This window comes from Aphis gossypii, unplaced genomic scaffold, assembly GCF_020184175.1.
Source record: "Aphis gossypii isolate Hap1 unplaced genomic scaffold, ASM2018417v2 Contig00458, whole genome shotgun sequence".
Lineage (NCBI taxonomy): Eukaryota > Metazoa > Arthropoda > Insecta > Hemiptera > Aphididae > Aphis > Aphis gossypii.
This window is the reverse complement of record NW_026083115.1, coordinates 276,099-299,676: the sequence shown is the minus strand read 5'-3', so window position 1 is coordinate 299,676 and position 23,578 is coordinate 276,099. Positions and strand designations below refer to the sequence as shown.

Below are 23,578 nucleotides of genomic sequence, written 5' to 3'. Positions count from 1 at the left end.
TTGAGTTTTGTAGGAAATGAGTTTAATTTTTTTTTTTAGCATCAAAAGAGTGATAGTGCATTTTGGAAAACTAAGAAAATTCATTTGGTTTTATACTTATTAATTAATCAATAATTCGAAAATCCCTTTCTTACACAATCTAGAAAAGAGACTATGGAATTATATTATGTTTACCTAACCACAGGAATTGAAACTTTTGTTATCACGCACTCAAGTACACAGAATAAAATACCACCTGGACAAAATTATAGTCAAATCAATAAGTATATTATATTTTGCTATTTAGGTATACCTAAATTTTATTATTCTACATAATTAACATTTACTTAACGGATTGTACATTTATCCATTCATCCGTGGTCGTTATCCCGCTGCGTACATTATACGGGTTCAGTGACGTACTATCGTGCGGGGGAAGGGGGGTAAAACCCTCCCGACATTTTTGGATGAATTAAATTATTATGAGAAAACTAAAATTAGTTAAAACCTAAAACTAATTTTCAATAAACATTATTTTATATAGGTATTACCTTCCTCTAAATTGTTTGGTGGATTATCAATTTCTGCAGCTGGATGATTTATAAATTGCGGAATATTGGCATCTGGTACTGGATCATTATTCACCTCATCTTCTGGAATGTTTTTATGTAAGATAAGAAAAATGTATTTTAAAATCCGTATAAAGTATTACTCTCAAATAAATTGACTTCTGGTTCCAAGATGTCCTCGATCGCAATATTATCATCTACATTAGGAGGAGCTATTTGGAACAATAAGTGCCTGTACTTCTTCTTCAGAACATAATATTTTGTTAACATACATACTAATGAGTTTATTAAAGCAACAATTGATTATTTGTTTATTGATAAGTAAGTAATCGTATAGGTACATATTTTGTTAACATACTCAGATATTCATCTCCCCAATTTAACTCTCTTCCAAGTATTGGTCAGTACTATGATAGCATTGAAGCAAGAATTCTTTTATTGTAAGTGCACCAGTCGAAAGAAGAGCTGTGGAATTCTTAATCCTGACTGAATTCATAATGTATTTCATTTTAATAGATCTAGTTACTGCCAAGCCTTGACCCAGTTGTTCAACAATGATATGTTGTTTCATTGTGATTTTGTTTAGATGCTCTGTGAGATGAAATAAACAAATTATTTGACTGAGTATTTATTTATTTCTTAAATAATTAACAAAGTAACATAAGTAACAAGTTTTAAAAAAAATTATTTTTCTTTTATAGGTACAGAATTTTATTTCACCTAAAAATCTTCACAAGTTTGGGTGCATCACTTGAAATGTCTGTTTGAAGGTAGAATGGAATTTTTCTATGTTATTATTTGTTCAACGGGCTTGTCCGTGAACTGAAAAACATTCTGGTGTTTTCCTAACAATCCAAAAGCTGCTTGAAATAAAAAAAAGTAAACATTACAGTTAATTGTTTTTTTATATATATATAAATTTTAGAAGTATTATACCTGGCAAAATATGTGAAAAATCTAGGCAATTGTACTTGGTGATCTTGAGCATAAGTCTTAATGTTTTCAAAACCTCTTTCAATTAAATGGTGTGGTAATAACGCCAATGCCGCGGTCATTTTCACACACATTCTAGCTGGTAAGTTTTCTTTCACATAGTTAGTGTAGCCCAATTTTTTCACATTTCTTTGTAAACTCTATAAATATTTTTTTTGTAATTTGATAGGAGGTAATACTTCATCAATTAAGATTTACTATTCAGGTATTCCACAAATAATTATGCTCAATAACATTTAAACAATATCGTATTTATAAACAAGTAACAACAAGGATTTATATACATAAAAGAGAGTTTAAAAAAATGTTAGAACATTTATAGCTCAAGTCTACTAAGTCTTAACTATACTTTACACATTATAACATTGTAGGTAATCAATTAAAGTAAAACTTCAAACCTGTACATAGTGAAACCAACATGATGACACGGCAGCTTCTGGATACACGTTTAAAAATGCATTTCGTAGGTCAGTTTCATAATCAATCATGATTGATGTTGGGCTCACGTTTGGGAATTTTGTTTTAAATTCCTCCAATACTTTTTTTGTATGAAGCTTCGCTTTTATTCTCCATCAACACAAAGCAAACAGGAATGGACTAAGTTCGAAATTATTTGTAAGCTGATTCAATCTCCAACTAACCTAATATATCATAAATTAAATAAAACAAATATCGATATAATAACTATACAATTAGTTGATCAAGATCATAATCCGATAAACAATTTAGGTGAAAAATTAATAATCAATCTACATATTAAACGTTACGGTTCTTAATATGGGATTAAAATTTAATATAAGCCCATTACATAAAATAAATCTTGTTAGTCAAAAGACTAAAGCGGTACCGGTAATATCGAAAGTAGTATGATTTGGACAGTTCTGATGTATGAGCCCTTGAGCCCTTGAGCCTTGAGCCTTGAGCCGCTGAGCCACGCCCCCCTACCGCCACCCGCTCCACTACGTGTATGACGTATTTTTGCTGAGCCACACCCCCCTACCGCCACCCGCTCCTACACGTACATGACGTATTTTTGCCGCCGCCACCCGCTCCCACACTTACATGCTCACCGCCGTCATGGTTATCATGTTATCAATTACGCTTATCATTTTATTGTACACGCACCATATTATTGTACATTTATATTCGAGTCATCATGCAGAAGAACTATTTTATCATATTATTGTACATATATTTCAGTTACATTATCAACGTCTTTAATAACGTTTTTCATTAAATAATGCAAAATAATAATAATAATCTGGTGTTAGAATCGAACCGGGATATGTACAAACGTAACCAAACATATTTGCCCCACTTCAACTCTAACTCCATTGATAATTATTGTTAAAACTGTTATATATAAAGTATTTTATTGTAACAAATAACGTCCTGGTCAAATTAAAAAGCATCGTCAGTAGAAATATGAAATATTCCATTACATCGACATGCATCGACAGGTCCGAGTAGAAATATGAGGAATTTATTTCAGTACATCGACATGCATCGACATGTCCGATCAGTCTATTGTTATTTACATCTATAAGATATGTATTTAAGCCCCGAATTATGAGTCACACGTCCATCCTTTGTCATTAAGGAATGTACCCCTACCTATTATTGTCTGAAATGCACATATGCTTGGCTCTACAAGAGCAGACAATCATTCAGTCTGTCCTCAGCCTTATACTGTTTCTCACGTCTCAACCGTTCTCTCGCAGTTTTTATATTTTTTCAGTGTTAAATATTTTATAAGTGATGGCTGGATCAATCGCTGACAACTCTGCCTTGTATAAAAAGAAGACCTTTACTTATGTGCCACGACACCACAGCTGAACTCATCGAATCTACTAGCTACACACTAGACTTTGCATCCCGTAAGTTTGTACATATTGATTTTGACCCGAGTGAAAAATTACAAGTCGTTGTTCATTTATTAACTTCATCGCGGTACGTGCATATTACTACAGATTTTATGAAAAAAATATTCGGGTTCATGGGGCATATTTTGTCGTTCATATCAGACACACCACAAAAATATAAGCGAGTTATATTTTATGAAGACGAAAAAATGAAACTATCGAGTATGATGTACAGCGGAGAAAATGTGTTGGTGATCGAAACAAAAAATCGTGATGGATGTAGAACTGTTGAATCGGGGCGACCTTCTTCGACTTTAATATCTCGAATGTTCTATTTTCGAGAGCATCGTGCGAAAAGAAGTATTCACCGCTCTATTGATTATAAAACAATATGAAGAAATTGTCGAGTACCTCGACAAGAAATGTAGGCAGCATAAATCACCGCCGAAAACTGTTGACGAGATGGTAGTTTTCATTAAGAACATACAAGACGATCGAGTCGTTAAGTCCGTTCCAAATTTCTCCAATCAAATACAGATGTGTGCAGCTGAACAGTTAGCTGAATCATTGTTACACCAGAACATCTCGCATGAGGTAATTAAAAATATATATTATTCCTTAAACAACAATTATTAAATATTTTTTTTAAATTTTAGTATTCAATGAAACGACGGTCATTTCGCCAATGTCGTCACCAACACCAATGTCACCACCTACACCGATGTCAACACCACCACCGACATCACCACCACCGAGTTTCACAATGCAATCGCCGAGCAGAGCAGTCGATGAAAACGATGGGCCGTTACATTTCAACTCGCGATCATTATCGAAAACGTACAACTTCGATTCAGCCGTATCGGAAATGTATTTTGTACAAAACGTAAACTATTTTAATTTCAGATATGTATTGTGTAAAATAAAAAGACATGTATATAAAAAAAGTATTTTCATTTATTAATATTAAGTTTTACAATATTTACAAGGTTCTTACTTCTCCGTTAAACGGATTGTAAGTTATAATTTGGTCGTGTAATATTAAACAATATGCTGAAGTGGAAGCTGGACCTAACCTAACCTAACCTGCTTCTAGTTCAATCCTTAGGTCGACAGTTAACATTTTTACATTATCGTTCTGCTTGCTCATATCAACAACTATAATCGGACACAGATTTTTGAAATCTGATCGGTTCAGTAGAGGTGTCACTTCGTCATGGCCGTAGTAAGATTTTTGAAACTCTACATAGGCGCGGTATAATGTAGCCAACTTATTCCTGGTAAAGTCGCTTTGGAAATCTTCATAGGGAAACACTTCTGAGTTTAAATAGACCTTCAAGTTTTTAATTTTACAATGGTCAAAATGTGACATTGTTTTATTCGAGCTATTTTTCCTACCAGTTTGAAATCCGATTATGACATATCTAGGTTTTTCTAATTTGTTAGATGTCTTTACTTTCCAGGAATGCGAAGTGTTTTGAGGTAAAAATGGATATTCACACAACTCCCACGATCTAAACGCGCATGTCAACGGTTCTGATTGTTTACTACTTTCAACAATCTTATTTTTCTTTATCACTGACCTTGACTATGGGCATTCTCCATAATATTTTTGTTATGTTTATTTTCACGTCTTTTAGTTTAGGAGCGTCTGCGACAACTTCATTATTCTTATACTGCTTAACGGCATTTATATCCAGTGATGCTCTGTTTAATATAAGTTGTTGGTTACAATTTATTAAAATACGTTTGTAATCTTCACAAAAACCGAACAAATCTTTAAGATTAATACAACCATTAAAATTGCCGCTTTCAATAAAATCTTTATTAGCATTTTTAATATCGTTATCCCAGCCAGAGTTGTGATGTGATGTAATATTCGTTTTATATACGAACAATATCCCTTTAATGTAGTCGTTATACCTGGATTAGCGAGTTTTTGAATTTGAATGCCGTTTATCTCATATTTCATTTCGGAGAAAAGAAACGCCAACCCGTTGTTATAAATCGGATGTCATCAGTAATATCTGCAGGTTTGATTATTGTTCCTTCGATTCGATGTAAATATAACTCTCACATGGTAAAGTATAAGATTCTGTGTTATGTAGTGCGATACGCACTTCATCGTTATTGGAGAGAGCTGACGTAGAATAAGGTAAAAAAGAATGATATTCAATTTGAGTTATTCTGCAATCGTCGGTGTATCTAAATACATGTCGTCCATATTAAATAGCGTTTAACGAACGTAAAAACGCTAAATTGGATGCTGTTAGATTGTGTACAACTTGTCTTCGTGTCGAATTTTTCTTCAGAGTTGTTGTCCGGTTTGTGTTGTTAACGCGACTAACGGACTTTACACGTGCAGTAATATATATATTAAAAAATTGCAAACCCATATCACGAGTCTTGAATTAATAAACGTACCGATATCGGTTCACCTCGTAGATCGATCAACTCGTCGTTCTGATTTTTTAAAATTATACTAGCATGCGTTATAGATGTAGAATTAAGTGAGTAAAATACCAAATGCGGCGGTACCTCTATTATTTTATAACCTGGAGGTACAGTCGGGTAAAACTCGTGTATTGTATGGCACTGCTTCCCGTTGATGAATGAACTGTGGCTAGGTTTGATTCGATATATATACAGTTTGTTTTTGTAATATAACCACCGTATCAGATTCATGTTTTACATTACCAGCATATTTTCGATTTTTGAATCCCAGCAACTGACCAATGTATTAGGCATGGTAAAATCTATAGTTTTGTTACACCACATTGTACTTTTTAGTGTATTATTATCAGCTTTCAATTCGAATATTATATCTGTATCATGTAATATGCGATGTATTGCTGACTCGATTTCATATAATTCGTAAGAACCAGTAGGTATTGTAAAAACGCTACTGATCGCATAACCTGTCTGCTCGTTGTATGCGAATCCTATTTTATTACACTTGTCGTTTATATTTGGAATAGAGTTATTTGTTTGAAACCCCAGCAGACAAATCTTAGCATTTTTACTGACTTCTATCGGCGGAAAAAAGTCGCAAGACAATTCACTCGAGTTCCCGGTTAAGGTTATGGTGTACATGACAGAAATCTTAAGCACAAGTGTCCACAGTTTGTCGTATTATATTTTTGGTGTTTATCGTAATTATATTCGATATCACAACCGTTGAAATATTTTTGTATTTCTAACGGTGGCGTTAAATTTCCAAAACTATCGTAATATTTAACTTTTTTTCCGATTTTTTTATACGCTACCCAATGCGTACCTGTACCGTTTTCGATGTCTAAATTAACCACAGCAGACTCTTGATGCTTAGCTCTTGGAGGCAACTTGTCTCTGGAAAACACACCGATGAAATGAGGTATTTTCAACATGTCGGCGTATTTTATAATCTCATAGTCGTACAACGCTCTCTTGGGTAACGTGGAAATTAGTTTTTTGTCGTTTTTCTAGTTTTCTTTACCGATCCGCCTTTGTAAGGTGCTAGGTAAACCTTTACCTTTAACAATTTTATAAGACTGCCCTTGTGCGGTGTAAGATATAAACCTTTCCTAAATGAATAGGTGTGTTTTTACCGGAATTTAATTCATTTACGACTTTAACTATATTACCGACACCGCCCGTAAGAGCGCCCAACGCCGATAAACCAGCGAAAATAGGTATTAAAGGTAGAACACCGCCCTTTTTCGGTATTGGTATAATTCTCGGAGTTTTCTTATTTTTAGATTTTTTTTGATTTTTTTTCGCAGCCGACAGACATGTTCTTACTAACTTGGTTATATTCTTTTCGTTAATTTTATTTTTGATTGATTTTTTTGCTGCCAAAACCATCTGTTTAAATCCGCAACCAGCGCCCAACTTGCGTTTCGCCTTCATAGCTGTAGTAACCAACCAGGACGCAACTTTTTGCTTAATACCAGTGTTTTTAGATTTAAACACTTCCCAAGCTTGATTCTCTAATATTTCGTCAGCTCTGTGTCTATCGGATAACGAATTGCTGTTTTCATACGCTATATCGTGAGCTCTGGCCAATTCGTCTAGTCTGTTTATTCCCCGTTCACCGCGTACTAATCTTTCTTTTAATTTAGTACCGGGACCAGCAAATCTGGAAAAAAAAAAAATGTAGTTTGGAAATAAATAATATATTTTAGTGACTTACCTATAGCCAGGGATGTAATACAGGTAATATAACTATTAATAAGACAGAAACTTACGCTTAGAAGATCGTTACGCTTTCAAGTAATAGCATGATATTTATATGATGATGATGATTATATAGACAGAGATGATTATAAGAAGTTATGAGTTGAGTTAATAACAGATATTAGATATTTTAAAAATGCGATCGATAACAGAAATAAATTAACATTGATTTTAGAAAATAGATATAGCGAAACTACGTTATAACTGATACTCCACAAACGTTGACATGGGAGCTATTCTATAGGTTTGGGAGTTCCGGTTGTGGTAAAACAAATTTAATATATTTTCTACTTGTTGACGAAAACGGTCTACGTTTTGAAAACGTTTACATATACTCTAAAACGTTAGAACAACCAAAATATAAATTATTAAAACGTATAATCGACGATATTGACGGTGTTAAAATTTTTACATTTTTCGAGAATGATAAAGTCATTCCCCCTGAAAAAGTTTACCAAACTCTATATTTATCATGGACGACGTATTGGAGAACATCAGCAAGTGATAGGGAATTCTTTTGTAGGGGCGGCACAATAAAATAGATATATTTATTGGCTCAGAGTTATTCAAAAGTACCAAAGCAGTTGATCCGCGACAATGTAATTTAATAGTATTATTCAAACAAGACGAGACAAATTTAAAACATGTATACAACGAACACTGTTCGGGCGATATGACATATATACAATTTAAACATTTTGCGTTACGTGTTGGAACCGTGATAGATTTGCATTCGTTGTTATTTGTAAAGATAGCGATCGTGATAACGGCGTTATCGTTATGGCTTTGATACTTATGTCGTTATATAAGGCGTGTAAAAATAAATTTCATTTAAAACGTAGTCATGAAGGATGAAGGAAGTATATTAGATGAGATAGTAAAGCTAAAGAAAGTATTAAACGAAAATACATTGCTTTAAAAACCGGTTCAGATAATGTTCAACAATTAATGTCACACAAACATTAAACCTATTATCGAACCATTAAATAAAATATCAAATACAACCCGGACGCCTTCAATCAAAATAAAAAATAACGACGATCTTAATGAAAAGTATCAACAAGAAATTGAAAATCGGTTCAACTCTATAGATTTAGACAAAACCTATGGTCCGAAAAAACTTTCAGATGGAAAATTATCTTGGGCGATAAAGAAGTAAAATTTATTGAAAACTCTATTCTTATCGACGGTACTACTTATTCAACAACCTCGGGTCTAATCCAGTTATTATTTTGAAAAATCCACTTATTTACACCGAAAACGATCTACAAGTATATAAATCTATATTAATTCAGACATCGGCACATTTGACCTTAAAAAGTAAAAAAATCAAAAAAAGTGGTTCTAAATATAAGGATATAATACATAAATTATTTCCCTCCGGTGGCCGACTATCTATGCAATTGCAGAAAATAACTTAGTGTATTGGGATAATCCGAATGAGTTAGTCGATCGGTTACGATTACTTTTGGCTTCGAAAGCTGCCGGTAATACAGGCGTCTCCAATGAAATAATATCGATTTTCGAAGAATTACTTGAAGCTGGGCTAATAAAACGAATACCAAATGTCTAAACGCGATATCGCTATTGAACTACACAAACCGTCACGGAAAAACTTCGTAAGGCGCAGAGTCAACGTATATGGAAAAAATGATTTATGGCAGGCCGACTTGGTGGAAATGATACCGTATTCAAAGAAAAATAAAGGTTACAAGTATATTTTATGCGTGATAGACTGTTTTACTAAATTTGCGTGGGCCGTGCCATTAAAATCGAAAACTGGAAAAGAAGTCACAAACGCAATGTCTAAAATATTACTAGACCGCTCACCGAAACTTTTACAACTAGATAACGGTAAAGAATTTTACAACACCATTTTCGACACATTGATGACCAAATATAATATTCACAAATATTCTACGTTTAGCATCATGAAAGCGTGCATTGTCGAACGATTTAATCGTACATTAAAAGAAAAAATGTTTAGAGAATTTACGGCGCGTGGTTCACACGAATGGATTTCAATTTTACCAAAGCTGCTTAACGAATATAACAATTCAAAACATAGAACGATAGGAATGACTCCGACGCAAGCAGATTTAAATCTTTGTCAGTTACAATAAAACAACGTGAGATTAATAATGAGAAAATTAAATTCAAAGTTGGTGATAACGTCCGTATCAGTACACAAAAAGGTGTGTTTACAAAAGGTTATTTACCCAATTGGTCTACGGAAATATTTGAGATTATCAAAATAAATAGAACATTGCCCGTCACTTATCAGTTACAAGATTATACGGGTAAACCGATTTCCGGTTGTTTTTACTCGGCTGAAATACATAAAACTGATCACCCGAACGAATATCTGATCGAAAAAATTATACGTAAAAAGCAAAATCAGATGCTTGTCAAGTGGCTCGGATTTGATAACACACATAATAGTTGGATAAATACACGCGATGTTAAATATAGTGTCAGTAGTATTAAAACCATGAACGTTTGGGAGGTTCTCCAGCTAGTGAAACAAAAAAAATTATATCAGATATTCAGTCAAGTAATAAAACATTACAAAATGAAATAAATATCAGCAGAAAGAAATTCATAACATAAAAAGTAATGTTGTTCATCTACTAACGCTGGAAAATCGCATGTCGGAGCTGTTTAATAATTATATAGAACAGATACAAAACTTTCTTTTACACTTTCTTCTATAGACAGTGTAAATGCCGAAATAAAACGCATAACGGGTATATTTGATGAAAATTCTTTACCGAATCATGGATCATATATTTCAGATTTAAACACTCGTTTGAAAATCATCGAAGAAAATTATATTAAGAAAAATTAATTTTTTTTTTTTTTTACATAAATGTCATTTTTGTGTAAAATCAAACCTGTTACGATGTCATCCTCGATCATGGACATTCAATGCATTCTTGGAGCAAAAAATAAATATTTTATTAAAGAATTGTCTATTGTAGACACAGAAACATGGGCGACTCAACACTGGATTTTTAAAAATTCAAAATCTATACAGGACAACAAGAGTCGAAAAACTAACAAGTGGTTAGAATGTAATTATCATCAGATATCTATAGATTATGGTGATATAGAATATGAAGAGCTAAGTAGAATATTGAATTCTTTAAAGTCTACATACATTTACATCAAAGGTGAACAGAAAAAACAACTTATCATGGAGTTTATACCTCACGTCACAATCATCAACATTGAAGACCTGGGCTGTCCTCGACTGGAACAAATTTGTGATGAAGAAAATTTACCTTGTTGTATCTTTCATAAGGACTTAAATCCTAAACAGTGTACATTCTATAAAGTATTTGCTATAAGGAAATGGTTTATAAATAATTCTAAAAATTGTATACATTTTATTGAATAAACATGAAAATATTTTAACATTGTTTTTTTTTATTTATATGCTAACATACATTTATATATGTTAACATTTACACAGGTTTTTAAATATGTATGGGCTTCCATCAACCTGAAACAGAAAAAACATGATTATTAACAGGAAAAAAAAAATATTATAAGAAAACATTGTAAACTAACTTAAATATCTAACAATTATACATTATAAATATGAAAAAACTTAATTATCTATCAATTATACATTATAAAGGGGGAAATACTGTAAGTTTATACACTAATCTAACTTAAAAACATTCTGTTAGACAGTATTTACAATAATTTCAATTTGAGTTATTTACAATCGTTGGTGTATCCAACCGTGACATCTAAATACAAAAGTTATATACAATAATCTATCTCAAATATAACAAACTATATAACGTATAATATTACAATAAAACTAATTAACAGAAAAAAATATACAATATATAAAAGTAATGTTGAAGTCTGTCTACTCATCCTCTGGTTCATCTCTCCTGTAAAATTAAGATAAAATGTTAGTAAAATAATTTTATATGTATATATTCTAATAACTTACTCTATACTGTAATGTCCATGGGCTAGTGTGTTTATTTTGTCTTCCAACACCACCCTCTTGTCATCATCGTAACTATTATAAGTCAACTTCCTGGTCTTTATCGTTACTAGCTGGTGGTTGAATGACCGTATTGATACATTCTCCTTGTATGCCTCCACTCCAGCTTCACCAAACAAACACTTCCTATGGTCTTCCATCGTCATGTGGTTCTTAACAACATGAGCTCTGATACCCTTCGCCTTGATCTTTTCACCACCAACTCTGTCCTCTGCTCCAGCATACACATTAAAAGCGTAGGACTTTGCCCTCAACGCACAGAACTCGGTAATCACATTCCCATCCACCTCATCAGAAAAGTACCCCGGAGACTTCTTTCTTTCTGCCACATAGCACGGATGGTCATTGGGCAGGTTGGCGGTGTCCATCCGGTCCAACAAGTTACGATTAACCGCCAAGTCCACATAAAAATTTTCAGTATCAATATGATATACTAGTGAATCTGGAAAAATAATGATATTAAATTAATATATTATATACATGAGTATAGTTTTAATATATTTACCTGTATCAGTGTACATTAATTTAATTTTGTCTCTGTAGAATTTCTTCATTACATTATAATGATAGTCGTACATCAGCGTCTTACTTATGTCTAGTACTGCAAATCCTGTAAATAATAATTGTGTTAATAAATGATAAAAATGTAATTTAAAAAAAAGTATATTTACCAATATAAATAGGTTTGTCAAATCTAATAATCTTATTCTCCAGGGCGACAGCATTAAGGTTCTCATTGTAATTTGTACAGTGTTTGAACGTACACTTGTTTATAAGTTTTTGCAATCTCCTTTCACATGACACCAACTCCATCTTCATCTCCTTCCTCTTCGATTGCATTGTTTTACCTGTAAAAATAAAAATGTTAGTAAAAATAGAATAAATTTAATAAATAAAGTGACATACCAAATACAGCGTTATTCATTAATTTAAAAAAGTCTTTCTCAAAATAATTCTTTGCCTTCTTCCTCATCTCGGTGTTCAACTCAATATATTTAGCCAGCCAGTCAGACTGGTTGAATTGTATTACTCTATGTACCTGTAAAAATAAGAAAATTTTTTTAAAAAATCTGTTTAAAAATCATATAAAATATAAATATTTACCTTTTCAACTATAAGTCCATTTTCAATCACCTGCTGCAGGTTTCGATAGTGTATAATATAATTATCTTTTTTTTCGAACGTTGCCATCAACTTCCGTACCTTCGAACCACTTGGCATACTGTTTTGGGGTAAGAAAGGCAGGTCGTTATGCTCGTTGTGTAGGTGTTGTGGGTACGTCACGTCCACTTCATACACACGTCCTATGGGGGAGGTGTCATTCAAATCATCTAATCAATTCAATGTAGGTTCAACCCACTTGAATCCATCGTATGGCATGTACTGAGACATTGCCCATCCATACAAGTTGTTACCTATAAAATAAAAATAAATTAAGTTTGAAAAAATCTGTTGTAAAAATTATACTTACAGTCCTGATAAATTATCCATGATTTATCCTTCGTCTCGTTGTATCCCGGGGTCTTGACATTATTCGCCTTCGCATACCGTTTGCTCGCTTGCACTAGTCCACCACGTATACCTATAAAAATAAATAAGATTATTATATGTACATTTTTAAAAATAATATATATACTAACCATTTTCGAACATCAGCAACATGTCGTAATCATGCAATAACTGTAGCTTTTGACCGGTAAACTTAAGCATCGCGTCAAAACTCAAGCCTGGGGCGGTGAAATAATGAGCGGCGTCCAGGTTGTACGCGCTCATACATAGGTCGCGGAAGTTTTCAAAGACGTCCGCCAACAACAGCACATCGATCTTCAAATACAAGTCACTGTAGTCACCAAGCGTCTTACAGTCGAAGTGGTCCCAGACCTCCTTCGCGTGCTCAAACTCATTATCCTTGATCCCGGTCTCTGTCAACGTACTATAAAAATCTTGCTTCCTCGGTAAACTCATATCCTTCAGCCGCTCCCAACTATCCGTGTACTCGTACGGGTACACACCCTTACGAGTCACGAGCGGCATATCTCCGGTGACAAAATGTTTGGCTGTCTCACGGAAGTTGTCATGTTCGGGTGTAACCAAATTTTCAGCCAGGGACGACAGACTCGATGCCATAAACCGGAACGTGTCGATAAACCGAACAGTGAAGGTACTACTTATATATTTCGAGAAAGATATATATTTCTCTTCGCTGTTCGGAATAACGTTGATAGTCTGAGTATCATATCCAAGTTCCGTTACAATAAGATGTGCGTCATAGTTTGATAGATTATGGAAAAAAACGGGGACAAATTTAGGTTGTTGTAATTCTAAGTTACACCTAGAGCACAAAGTCTGCCTAAATTTCCCCGTCAATGATCGTGATCCCTAACCTTATCGCCCCCGGCTAAACAACATTTACATAAATTACACGTATTACACTCTTGATGTGTTTTTTCTTCGCCCTCACTCATTTTTATAGGAAAATTTGTCTTCATCAGTTTTTCAATTTTCTGGGCCACCTCAACTATCATCTCCACAAAATGTCTCGCCACGTCCGTCTGTCTTCGCTGCCTCTGTAGATTACCGGCCCCGCCGGTATCTCGTACTCTTCCAATAACTCCTCCGGTACGTTGTCGCTCGCCTTCACTAAAAACCCGTAACTCATCGCTTCGTGTCTCTGTATAATTGTAGTACTCTCGCCTTTCTTTTCCTCCGTCTTCACCAACAATGCTTCGAAATCCGCATAAATAACAAAAGGGTGTCGCTGTGTCTTTTTCCACGCCTTAAACTCAATGCTATCACCCTCCTTCGGCATCTCCGGTAGAATCGGCTTGTGCGCCCCGCAAATCAATTTGTGCTGGTTTAGAGCCTCATGCCCGCTCAGCTTGTATTTTAAATTTCGGTTGTCGAAACTGGTAAAACACCTTTTACAAAACACGACACGCCCATCATGTCCGGTTTTTTGTTTACGTATGAGTCGGGAAAAATTTGAAATGTATGTATAATGCGAGTTGTCACCGTCCGTTATCAGCAATAGGTCAAAATGTTCGGTTTTTCTTCGTCAACAACACGTAGCGGGTAGACCTCATACCTCGGCAATTTCGGTATTTGGAATTTTTTATCGAGGCCGTACACGTTTATGGACACGTTAATATTATTTTTTTTAAATTTCGGTATATCTGAGAGAGGTGTAGGGAAGGTGATGCAATCAAAATTATATTTATCTTCATGTTGCATGTAATTTTCTTCGACACGGCATACCGCCGTCCCCGTCACATGCCTCGCGAGAATCGCCCACTTGAAACACTGCTGATCTAGGTTCTGTGGGTTTACAGTCGCCCGCTTCCTGTCGATATACGCCGGTAACTCAATATAAGACGCACCACCCATCGGTGTATATTTGTGTATACCGCCAACAATAACCCGTCTATGGATTCTAAAGTAAAACCACTACCTCTTCCCATATATTCATCCTTCTCCTTCATCAACTTCATATACGCTATCTCCACAATGTTCTAATGTCACTGTCGGGAAAAAATTCTACCGCTGAAGTCTTGAATGCCCTGTTCTCCGATGAGTTTGGTACGTTCGGACGGTTATAGGTCGCCTCAAGTTTCAAATTAATTTAATCGCATGTTTTTGTACGTGTGTTTTCAATAAATTTATTAGCTCAGGTATAAGTGGACGGAGAAAGTCTGAATAAATTTTTGTATTGGTGATATTTTTAGCGTAGTACCACACGATCTTCCTATTTGCGGACGACGAAATTTCATTAAACCCGGGGGATTTAACGAGATCCATACGCGCCTTTTTGCCCTAGCAGCTGAGGTGGTGTTGGCAACAGAAACGCGTTTACCATTTACAGCAGAAGTGTAAGATTCTTTAACGAAAAAAAAAAAAAAAAGCCATAATTAATATCTACTGCGTTAAATTTAATGTTGAATCTATTAAATTTCTAATTAACATCGCGTCTGATAAATAAAATCTACTGATGTATTTATTTAAAAAAATATTACAAGTGATGAATATAACTATCGGACTTTTATTTTAATAAAAACTAATTTAATGACACGTAATTTTAAAAATTTATTTTAAATCTTACAATATTTCTTAAAAAAAATCTACGGAGGAAAAATCAGCGGGTCTTTTAAAAATCTAATAAATTCGGATAAATTAAATAAAACTAACCTGTATCGGCGTCTAGCATTTCATATGCATCCATTGCGAACATACATATGTCATCTTCGGATAACACGCGCGATCCGCCAGCCGGGACATCTTCGGATAACACGTGCGATCCACCAGCCGGGACATCCGGTACAAAAATTTGAGGCGCTATTTGAATCTGCGGGGTGGTAGGAGGCGCGAACTGTATCACGCTTGGTCGTGTTTGCTGATCGATGATCGGAGCAGCAGGCAATGGTCTCAAGTGAGCCGGAACGTTAATGATACCTTAGAAAAAATAATAGTTACAAATTAATATTGAATAAATAAGATACAGTTTAAACTTTTATTACATACCATGAGCGTTCTTCAAATGTTTGTTGAGGCTGGTCTTGAAAGAAAATGTTGATGGACATACGGTGCATGGAATACGCACACCGGTATGCTTCTTTTGGTGCACAGTTAAATTATGTTTTGCGGTGAAAACCGAGGGGCACTGATCGCATTTAAACATGTTTAAAATGTTTAAGATAAAACGGATGAAAATAAAGTGTTTAAACACTTGGAAAATTAACACTGAGAAAAATTGTTAATACTGTTGTGTAAGGACTGTGAAAACACGGAGAGAGCAAAGGCAAAGTAAACGCTATAAATGTCTAGAACAGACTGATTGTACATCGGTCGACAACAGAGCAAGTGTCTTAGCATTTGCGGCGATGAAGACAAATTAAACCAGGGTTAGGTAAAATATTAATTGGGTATTTACCATGATAATTGTGTACATCGCTATAGATTTTTAATTATTTTGGGTATCAATGTATTAGACAGAGTTTCATAACCGATTCTGAAAACTGACCTGCGCGTGTAGAGCACAATAGAACGAAAGCCGGCTGGGACAGGCCATTCCGTTAACAATAGAACATGTTACATAACGCATACCGTGCCGTCGTGTTGTTTACGCAGCATTTGACAAAAATTATGATTATTATATTATTTCGAGCTAACTTTTATAAAAATAGTTGTTATTATCGAGATATACCGCTTTGAGATTATAAAGAATTATAAAATTTGTTTGAATATATTTATTGATGGGAAATATTATTTAATTAAATTACATTAAATAGATACGTAAAAATTATGATAAATAAAAAAATAATAAAAATGTTGAAATACTACCACATTTCAGATCTACTTGATCCGAATTCCGCATTACGTGCATTTTAACAGTTAACACATTTTTACATCGTATACAATATTAATTCATCGAAAAACTTATTTTTTTTATATTTTTCATTAATTTTTTTTACAATTAAATATTTTTACTTATAACACAATTTAAATCGACGTCTTTACATTTTATTCTAATATCTTAAAAATTAAATTACAATAATTTGAGCTATCTGGATTTGTTCGAAGAGTGATACTTTTTTGACTAATTTTTTTTTTCCAAAAATCATGTCCTCTGTCACATTGTATCTGATATACGGTTTCAAATAGCTCGCGTAGCAATACCTCGAAATCATATCCAGAAAATGTAGCGAGCTCGTCTATTAACCATATTAATTTAGTCTTATTAAATTTCCTACTTATAATTGAAAACCACTTTGAATTATTAACTAAATGATAATTTTTACAAAACTCTCCTTTTAGATTCTGAACGAAGTGATGAATGTATTGATTTACATGATGTGTGTTTTTTTTTTTTTTTTTTTTTTTGTGTCTGTGTACAGCATAACTAGTCGAATAATGCTCCAATTTCAAACAATGGGGGGGTTCCGATGTAAAAGTGAATTCCTTGGTGCATTATAGAGGTAAAAAGTTAACATTTTCCAACAGTTTTCAAAAAAATCGAGAAAAACAAAAAAAAAATGACGGAAAAACGGCAATTTTTACGCAAAACCAGTTTTCGACCAAATCGATTTTTTTTATGGTTGTAATTCAAAAACTAATTACTGAAAATACTTGAAATTTTAACCAAATGTTAATGTCAGTGGTATCCGTATATAGTTAAATTTTCAAAAAATTTTGACTTTTTTTGAGTTATTTATAGACCACTGAAATTTTCTATTTTTTGAGAAATTTTTTTTAAAGTGTCGATAAAAATTTTTGGATGACCAAAAAGTTTTGAAAATTTAATACAAGGTTCCTTATAAGTTGTTTTTAATGTAGCTAAAAAAAATTAAAAATCGTTAGTCACAATTTTTTTTATAAGCGTTTTAGTTCAAATTTTTACGAAATCTGTCAAAAACGCGAAAATTTGCAAGTAATTTTGAAGTTGAAAAATCATAAAATTTTTTTCTTTTATAACTAAGTTTTGAAAATTTGGTACAAGGTTCTCCATACATTTTTCTTAAATATCTGTAAAAAAAACTCTACCGGATTCAGACAAAAAATTTTTATGAGTGTTTGAAATTTAAATTTTTACAAAAACCGCGTTAAATAACAGTTTAGCCTCAAACGATTTTTGATATTTGTTATTATTCAAAAAGTATAAGTCGTAGATACTTGAAAATTTTACCAGTTATTAAGATTCGCGTTTTCTTTACGTGATTTAAATTTCAAAATATTTTGACTTTTTTTGAGCTATTTATAGACAACTGAAATTTTCAATTTTTCTGAAAAAATATTTTTGAAGTGTCGATAAAAATTTTTTGGCCCTATCAAAATACTTGAAAATTTAATACAAAGTTCCTCATATGTTATTCTTATAGTGATTAAAAAATTATAAGAATACATAGGCACAATTTTTTTTTATTAGCATTTGAAGTTCAAATTTTGACGAAAATTCGTCAAAATTATGAATATTTGCGAAATATTTGAAGTTGAAAAATCATAAAATTTTTTGTGTTTATAACTAAGGATTAAAAATACAACACTAAGTTTTCCATAAGTTTACCTTCAAGTATCTATAGAGAAAACTCGAAGCATCATTATAGGAAAAATTTAAGTGCGTTTGAATTTTAAATTTTAACGAAATAGCGTAACGATAACGATTTATCCTCAAATGATTTTAAATATTTGTTATTATTCAAAAAGTATAAGTCGTAGATACTTGAAAATTTTACCAGTTATTAAGATTCGCGTTTTCTTTACGTGATTTAATTTTCAAAATATTTTTTAATATAAGCTGGTTTTTTTAAACCACCTTTTTTACCAACCACTAGAAATTATATCCTAGGCTGACAAATCATCTTCGTTCAGAATCGTTTTTCGTATACAATGATAACTATCATTGGATTCAAATTTAACACTCCTATAATATATAATAATGATCCATACGGCACCTAATGTACAGCAGAGCGGTACTCACTTGCCCACTTTTTTTATTCGACATTCATTGCATAAAAATGAAATCGAGCATTCCACACCACATGTAGCTACAAATCTTTCCTCTAACGATTTGCCGAAAATAATGTTTAATACTTCATTAACTAAATAATAAAATAACAATGTAACATAACATAAAATAATATAATATAAAATATTCTTACATGATTCGGTATCCATAATACGGTTGGTCTTCGTTTTTTTAAAAATTATATTAATGTGAAAAGAAAAACTGATTAGGTTTTTCGAACGTGAAGTGAAAAGATTTTATATTATATGTGTACACTTATCAGGACTGATGATAATCAAAAATTAGATGTGCTTGTGAGGACTGGCGATCGCTTTGTGATTTTAATTAAAATTATTTTTATGTGTATAGATGGATGATATATAAGTGCAAACGATTCAGGTGAAATATTCGGCAAAGATGTTAGACATATTTCAGGGTATCGATATTCTACGTATTTTATCTCAGACGGAATATTCTTAAATTTAATAGTATTGTATTCTTAAATGTAACCTTCTTACTTATAAATTAAGTGAGTTGTTCTGAAATAATATAAACTATAGTTTGGTTATTAAGAAAAGTTTATTATTGCATATTTTTATATTTTATTTAAATTATATTAAGCTAAATTTCTTATTCTTTGTAGTATAAATCTAGCTGTGTCAAAATCAAAATCTAAATATGTTAATATCGTTAACGCATTCAACGTCCAATCTACGCTCATGTTCTCCCTTATGCGTTCGGAGTCTATAGTCTCAATTCTTCGAAGACCATACACTAGCTGCATGATTATATAATATTGTGTATGGCGACGGATCCTACTTTGGGAATTCAATAATTCATGAAACGTAATCTGTATCTATAATGATTTACCTTTTATTAGAAAACACGTTGTATTATTCGAAATATTTTTGTTCAAACTTACTATGCTTGTATCTTCTGGAATCGAACGATCATAATGATATTCACGCAACAACATGGCTAATACTCTGAATTCAATGTTAATTTGCAGAGACATCGATCTAACTCGGAAAGTCCATTCCCTTACCCCCTCACCAGATATACGCGCTTGTAGTAACAAACGGTAGACCTCTCTCAAAGGGGTATTTATGCGGGGAGTAACATTATTTTCGTTTATCTCACTAAGTATAAATTAAAAATATAAACATATATGTATATCAATATAATTTAAATATTATAACTTACCCATTGAGGAAAATGTTCTCGTTTGCTGTAGTAAATCCAGTAGGTGTTGGTAAACGGTTATCTTCGTGAATACGACACATTTTCAATTTTCAAGTAAAATAATATTTTAAAACTCCTAATAGCACTATACGACTGGTCAAGGTTATATAACACGACTGGATAATAAATTTATTGGGTCTGAAATATATAGTCTATCTAAAGATTTATACACAATGGTTGTTCTGTGAAACCTTTGAAGAATAGATGCTGACATACCGGGAATTGTATGTTACCCGGTGATATAAACGATTTTATTTTCAAATATTATTAAATGAAATTTAAGAAATAATATAAACGTTATATGGTTATAAAGAAAATTTATTATTACTATATATATATATATATATATATATTAGAATATTTTTATTTTACAATTGTTTTTTTTGAACCTTCATATGCATCCATATGACGATTCATCTCTTCATCATTACCGTCTTCGCCCCAATTATTCTCGTACGTATTCATGAGTTCAATCAACTGTATGTCATACCCGTCATCGGATCCATCCGGGAACAAATCGTTTCTCACTCTAAGCACAATCGGTCTAGGCGTTGTCTCCGCGAACATGTCGGGTGAGGATGGTTCGGACGGAATCGGCGACAAAGATCGAAAAGGGTCCTGAGATGGCCGTGGTAGTAATGGTGTTGCAGGTGAATGAATTGGTGAAAACGCATGATACCAAATACCTATCTGCGACTCTCGGTGAGTGGAGTACCCACTATCTTCGGATGCAGTCTAAATAATAAATAATATTAACTTTATTTGTGTATTTCATTATTTTAAAATTATAAACTTACTATGGCCCCATATCCGTTTTCGTCGTGTTCGATCATTATTTGAGCATCATCTTCGACTGGTATCTCCTCTAGAATCCTTCTATATTCATAGCCGCCAAAACTTGGTGTTGAATTATTAGACATCTATAAATCGGATTGTTTATTTATAAAATTATTTATGAATAATACAAAAAAAAAATACTTACATAACTGAAGTCTGTAGATAAAGTATTCAAGAACGAAATAATAAAATATTTGTTTCGCTATAAACGTATCTGAATAAATCTAATAGTATACTGTGTTGGTAAAAATAATTTGTGTTGCGTTTTATAACACGTCTGGTTTAAAACTCATGTGATTTTAAAAATATAATCCACCAAAAGATTTATACACAATGGTTGTTCAGTGAAACCTTTGAAGAATAGATGATGACATACTGAGAATTGTATGTTAGTCGGAGAAACACATAAAATTATTTTCAAATATTATTAAATGAAATTTACGGTGGTGGCTCGAATACATGTACAATAATATGCTGCGTGTACAATAATATGGTGCATGTACAATAAAATGATAAGCGTAATTGATAACATGATAACCATGACGGCGGCGAGCATGTACGTGTGGGAGCGGGTGGCGGCGGCAAAAATACGTCATGTACGTGTAGGAGCGGGTGGCGGTAGGGGGGCGTGGCTCAGCGGCTCAAGGCTCAAGGCTCAAGGGCTCAAGGGCTCATACATCAGAACTGTCCAAATCATACTACTATCGAATAAAGTAAAAAAAATAACAACTAAAAATAAAACAATTTTAAAGGTTTTAGGTTATAAATTAAAGCAGAATGCCAGAAAGTGATATTTTAGATATAAGTTCACCGTTTGAAACCGATTCTAAAATTACGAAAATCGAATATCATTCATATACACCGTATACAACTTCATTTAATAATAATAATGAAATACGTATATCAATCCAACAAACAGATGTTTATCCGTATCTGAATGAAAGCTTTATATATTTAGAAGGTCAAGTATCAGATGCTGGAAATGTAAAACTTACTAACAACGGTTTTTCCTATCTCTTTGAACAAATACGACTTGAAATCAATGGAATAGAAGTAGATAGTACACGTGTACTTGGTATTATCAGTTCGTTAAAAGGTTATCTATCAGGTACCTACACCTGATAATTATAATTGTTATGAAAATGCTGGTTGGATATTTAAAAATAGTTCAAACCCAGCAAATAATAATGGAGAATTTAGTGCATGCATTCCGTTAAAATATTGGTTAGGTCTATTTGAAGACTTTAAAAAGATATTGGTTAATTCTAGATTAGAACTAATATTAACTCGAAGTCATAGCGATTTAAACGCTCTAAAAGTAATTACTAGTGGAAGTACAAATTCTGGAAAAGTTGTTTTGAATAAAATAGTTTGGAAGGTTCCACATATTACTGTTGATGATGAAGAAAGGTTAAAATTATTAAAACTTATTGAAAAAGAAAAAAGTTTGTTTATCCGGTTCAGATCTTTTGAAACTTTTGAATATCCTGAACTCGGAACCACAAAAAAAGTTGTATGGAACCTAAAAACTGCTTCAAAATTAAAAAAAAAACCTCGATTCATTATAATCGGATTACAAAAGGGACGTAAAAATTCGTTAGAAAAAGATTGTGGTGTATTCGATCATTGTAATATAACTAATGTAAAAGTATTTTTAAACTCAATAGCATATCCTTATGATAATTTAAATTTGGATTTTGCTAAAAATAATTTTACCTTATTATATGATACGTATACATCGTTTCATGAATCGTACTATGAATAAAGTATTCGGAACCCGATATTAAGCCCATCTACATTTCTAACGCAAGCTCCAATTATTGTTATCGATACGTCAAAACAGAATGATTCAGCTACAGCTTCATCTGTAGATGTTCAATTAGAAATTGAAGCATCAGAATCTCTTTCAGGTGTAACTGCTTATTGTTTATTAATTCATGATCGCATTGTAGAATATGTACCTTTTACTAGGGAAGTAAGGAAACTAGTTAAATCAATTTAAAATTAATTTAGAATAATGACACAATACATATAAATATATTTTTTTATTTTGAACCAAAACGTATTATTTTTTATTTTTTAAAAAAAAAACATGACTAAAAAATATAATTATAAAGTGTGTATATACACTGCTTAAACTTTATGTGTAACATAGAAAAAAATTTATTGGTTGTAGCGGAATACTCCGCCTGTGTTACACGGGAAATAAATAGTGTATACACTGTTTAAACTTTATGTGTAACAGGGGAAAAAATAATTGGTTTAAATTTTAAAAATCAGTGTTTTTACTGGTACAGCGGAGAAAAAAAAAGTTTGAGGGGAAAAATCCTCCTTAAAATTTTACAATCTCCGCAGTCAAAAG

General features: G+C 32.7%; 6 protein-coding genes and 1 pseudogene across 6 annotated transcripts; all 7 read right to left on the bottom strand.

Moving 5' to 3' along the window:
• Nucleotides 1-530: 530 nt before the first annotated feature.
• On the bottom strand, nucleotides 531-2,620 carry LOC126554279 (uncharacterized; annotated as a pseudogene).
• A 1,861-nt stretch (nucleotides 2,621-4,481) lies between these two features.
• Nucleotides 4,482-6,786, bottom strand: LOC126554278 (uncharacterized). Its single transcript, XM_050209368.1, has 3 exons — nucleotides 6,678-6,786; nucleotides 5,032-5,156; nucleotides 4,482-4,988 (listed from the first exon to the last, which is right to left on the bottom strand). Exons 1-3 carry the CDS (start codon nucleotides 6,784-6,786, stop codon nucleotides 4,482-4,484), a joined length of 741 nt encoding a protein of 246 aa, XP_050065325.1.
• Nucleotides 6,787-11,581: 4,795 nt separating this feature from the next.
• Nucleotides 11,582-12,950, bottom strand: LOC126554263 (uncharacterized). The gene is made up of 5 exons (XM_050209349.1): nucleotides 12,747-12,950; nucleotides 12,549-12,681; nucleotides 12,314-12,490; nucleotides 12,148-12,252; nucleotides 11,582-12,084 (listed from the first exon to the last, which is right to left on the bottom strand). The coding sequence occupies exons 1-5, from the start codon at nucleotides 12,861-12,863 to the stop codon at nucleotides 11,582-11,584; spliced, it is 1,035 nt and encodes a 344-aa protein (XP_050065306.1). The 5' UTR covers nucleotides 12,864-12,950.
• A 6-nt stretch (nucleotides 12,951-12,956) lies between these two features.
• Nucleotides 12,957-14,661, bottom strand: LOC126554264 (uncharacterized). The gene is made up of 3 exons (XM_050209350.1): nucleotides 13,283-14,661; nucleotides 13,114-13,224; nucleotides 12,957-13,057 (listed from the first exon to the last, which is right to left on the bottom strand). Exons 1-3 carry the CDS (start codon nucleotides 13,767-13,769, stop codon nucleotides 12,978-12,980), a joined length of 678 nt encoding a protein of 225 aa, XP_050065307.1. The 5' UTR covers nucleotides 13,770-14,661; the 3' UTR covers nucleotides 12,957-12,977.
• Nucleotides 14,662-15,259: 598 nt separating this feature from the next.
• LOC126554262 (zinc finger protein 350-like) lies at nucleotides 15,260-16,501 on the bottom strand. Its single transcript, XM_050209348.1, has 3 exons — nucleotides 16,158-16,501; nucleotides 15,825-16,088; nucleotides 15,260-15,516 (listed from the first exon to the last, which is right to left on the bottom strand). Exons 1-3 carry the CDS (start codon nucleotides 16,312-16,314, stop codon nucleotides 15,302-15,304), a joined length of 636 nt encoding a protein of 211 aa, XP_050065305.1. The 5' UTR covers nucleotides 16,315-16,501; the 3' UTR covers nucleotides 15,260-15,301.
• A 2,622-nt stretch (nucleotides 16,502-19,123) lies between these two features.
• LOC126554277 (uncharacterized) lies at nucleotides 19,124-20,420 on the bottom strand. Its single transcript, XM_050209367.1, has 3 exons — nucleotides 20,341-20,420; nucleotides 20,060-20,276; nucleotides 19,124-19,993 (listed from the first exon to the last, which is right to left on the bottom strand). Exons 1-3 carry the CDS (start codon nucleotides 20,418-20,420, stop codon nucleotides 19,754-19,756), a joined length of 537 nt encoding a protein of 178 aa, XP_050065324.1. The 3' UTR covers nucleotides 19,124-19,753.
• Nucleotides 20,268-21,837, bottom strand: LOC126554280 (uncharacterized). Its single transcript, XM_050209369.1, has 2 exons — nucleotides 21,177-21,837; nucleotides 20,268-21,114 (listed from the first exon to the last, which is right to left on the bottom strand). The coding sequence occupies exons 1-2, from the start codon at nucleotides 21,297-21,299 to the stop codon at nucleotides 20,743-20,745; spliced, it is 495 nt and encodes a 164-aa protein (XP_050065326.1). The 5' UTR covers nucleotides 21,300-21,837; the 3' UTR covers nucleotides 20,268-20,742.
• Between the last annotated feature and the right edge of the window lie 1,741 nt (nucleotides 21,838-23,578).